The 2,198-nt window shown below is 36.9% G+C and overlaps 1 protein-coding gene across 1 annotated transcript; it reads right to left on the reverse strand.

The window, feature by feature from the left end:
• Window positions 1-457: 457 nt before the first annotated feature.
• Window positions 458-1,516, reverse strand: LOC114752514 (B-cell receptor-associated protein 31-like). The gene has a single exon (XM_028941247.1). It carries the CDS (start codon window positions 1,131-1,133, stop codon window positions 741-743), a length of 393 nt encoding a protein of 130 aa, XP_028797080.1. The 5' UTR covers window positions 1,134-1,516; the 3' UTR covers window positions 458-740.
• Window positions 1,517-2,198: the final 682 nt, after the last annotated feature.

Genomic DNA, 2,198 nt, shown 5'->3' on the forward strand with positions numbered 1-2,198 from the left:
ATCAGGAGCCTGATAGGATAGCCAGGTCAAAGGGAAGAAGGAAAAATATTTAAATATGTAAATAAATAAAGAGCTAACAGTCAAAGATGGCTTCGCCTGCTAATGCAAGCTGGCCTCCATTTGCAACTTATGCTGCTTTTGAATTCGCACAAAAACTCTCTCCATTTTACTTAGAAAGTAATGCTTCATTAGATTGTGAAACTTGTGGTGGATAAACCACTCCGTGAAACGTACTTGAACTTCAGTAGGAGCATGACGAGCTAGGACACAGTTTTCCTCTCTTCTTTTTAGGTCAAATATCAAGTTAATTATAAAGATATGTTCTAACCTGTCACAAATTTTGATAAATAAATATGTATGCCTGTATGTATATATGTCGTCTAATTCAAAAATATTCCATCACATACCCAAGAGGCAGAAGCAAGGGGCACCGAAAGGTTAGGGTTCCATTCTGGTATCAAGTTACAAAAGGGCGCGCATTCATTTAGCAAACATCTAAACATCACAAGAAATGGATTAAGAGTTGGCCAAATTACATGTACATTAATAAATGTACATTAATAAGTATATCAACTGCTTTTAACTACAGCCAGTTTAATAAAGATACAAAAGCATCCCTCCGTTCTTCATTTATCATTTATATCTCTCTACGACCTCATGCTCTATGTTTCAAACCCATGACGTTTGGCAACATAACAGAAGCAGCAAAACTGAAACTGCATTCTTAGGAGTTTGAACCCTCACATGCTCTTTTTGTTCTCCAGATGAGTAGAACTCTGGTCAATCGCCTCCAACTGACTCCTAAGACTCTGATTGTCTGCCAAGAGCCGATCATATTCCATGAGGAACCCTTCAGATTGCTTTTTCAGAGCCTCCACTTCAGCTTCCAAAGTCTTAGCCTTGCTTCCTTCAACCTCACATTCAGATTCCAGATTCTTTATTTTGTTCTTCAGTGTTGCAATTTCCGCCGTCAATGCTTTATGCTCTTCAGAACTGCTGTTTTTACCATCCTCAAAACTTCGATTCTGTTTCTTAACAGCCTCCATGGTCTTCCTGAGTAATCGAAGCTCTCTTATGTAATGATGCAACCTATCTATCATCAAAGAAAGGAAAAGCACAAATCCTGCATACATAACGTGTAAAAACTCAATTTCAACAAATAATATATATCAAAGAATGTAGCAAAAATTCATCCCCAAAAAAAAAAATTATATAGAACCAAGAATTCCATCTGGTCGAAGGTAATCAGTTGGAGTATACCACAAACTACATTGTAAAAGAATTTAAAAAAAAAAAAAACAGTTGTAAAGCACATAACATGGTCTACACAATCCAGAAGTTTCAGTGCATAACCATAAAAAATCCATTTTATTGTTAGATTTGTCATAAGAATCAAGAAGGATTAGCCAAAAGGTCTATAATGTTTCTCACTCAAAGAATCCATAAATTTTGAGGGGAAAATCAAATATAATAGGCATGCTGAAGAAAATTTCAGTCGTGGCAACTCCAAATTCCAAACACCCACACCCTAAGAAAAAATCTCATACACCTGAAATATGCAGTCCAACACAAATGCAGTGGAATGAGACCCCAAAACGAAGTGAAGCTCTCGTATAAAATTGATCATACAATTTCAGAACAGGGTAGAAACCAAACATTCCGAACATCCATGTATGATATACTGAACGGGAAACTCCAACTTAGACCATAACAGATTGCAATATACAAATGGGGAACGCCCAGAATCCCATCCTTCGACTCACGTTTGCTCCAGATAAGCTGAGGCATAGCGCTTTCTTTGTGAATAATATCAATGTATTGTATATAAGCTAGCAGAGTCCTCAAAGCTAATAGTCCCATATGCCTTAACTAAGATTAATAAGTTTTCCAGGCTCCTCTTCCCCTTTATTGGAAGGGTAATATTTTAACATGAGGGTGTAATCAGCACAATCCGCAGACACTGGATCCACAAATCTTAACTGGGATTGTTATATATTTCCACTTTCCAGTAATCATAAACATCAGATTCCATTCATTCAGATTTCTTATCAAACAAGTAAAGGATCGAATTAAGCGAAAGGCAGTGCGATAGTCCAGGCTAGGTTTTGATCCCCGCAAGTCCGCAATCGAGAACCAAGAAACTTCAAACAAGAAAAAAAAATCAACAATTTCACAGAAAATCAACATTCGGAGGAAAA

Source organism: Neltuma alba, unplaced genomic scaffold (assembly GCF_004799145.2).
Source record: "Neltuma alba isolate B1F8T4 unplaced genomic scaffold, ASM479914v2 tig00001164_pilon, whole genome shotgun sequence".
Taxonomy (NCBI): Eukaryota; Viridiplantae; Streptophyta; class Magnoliopsida; order Fabales; family Fabaceae; genus Neltuma; species Neltuma alba.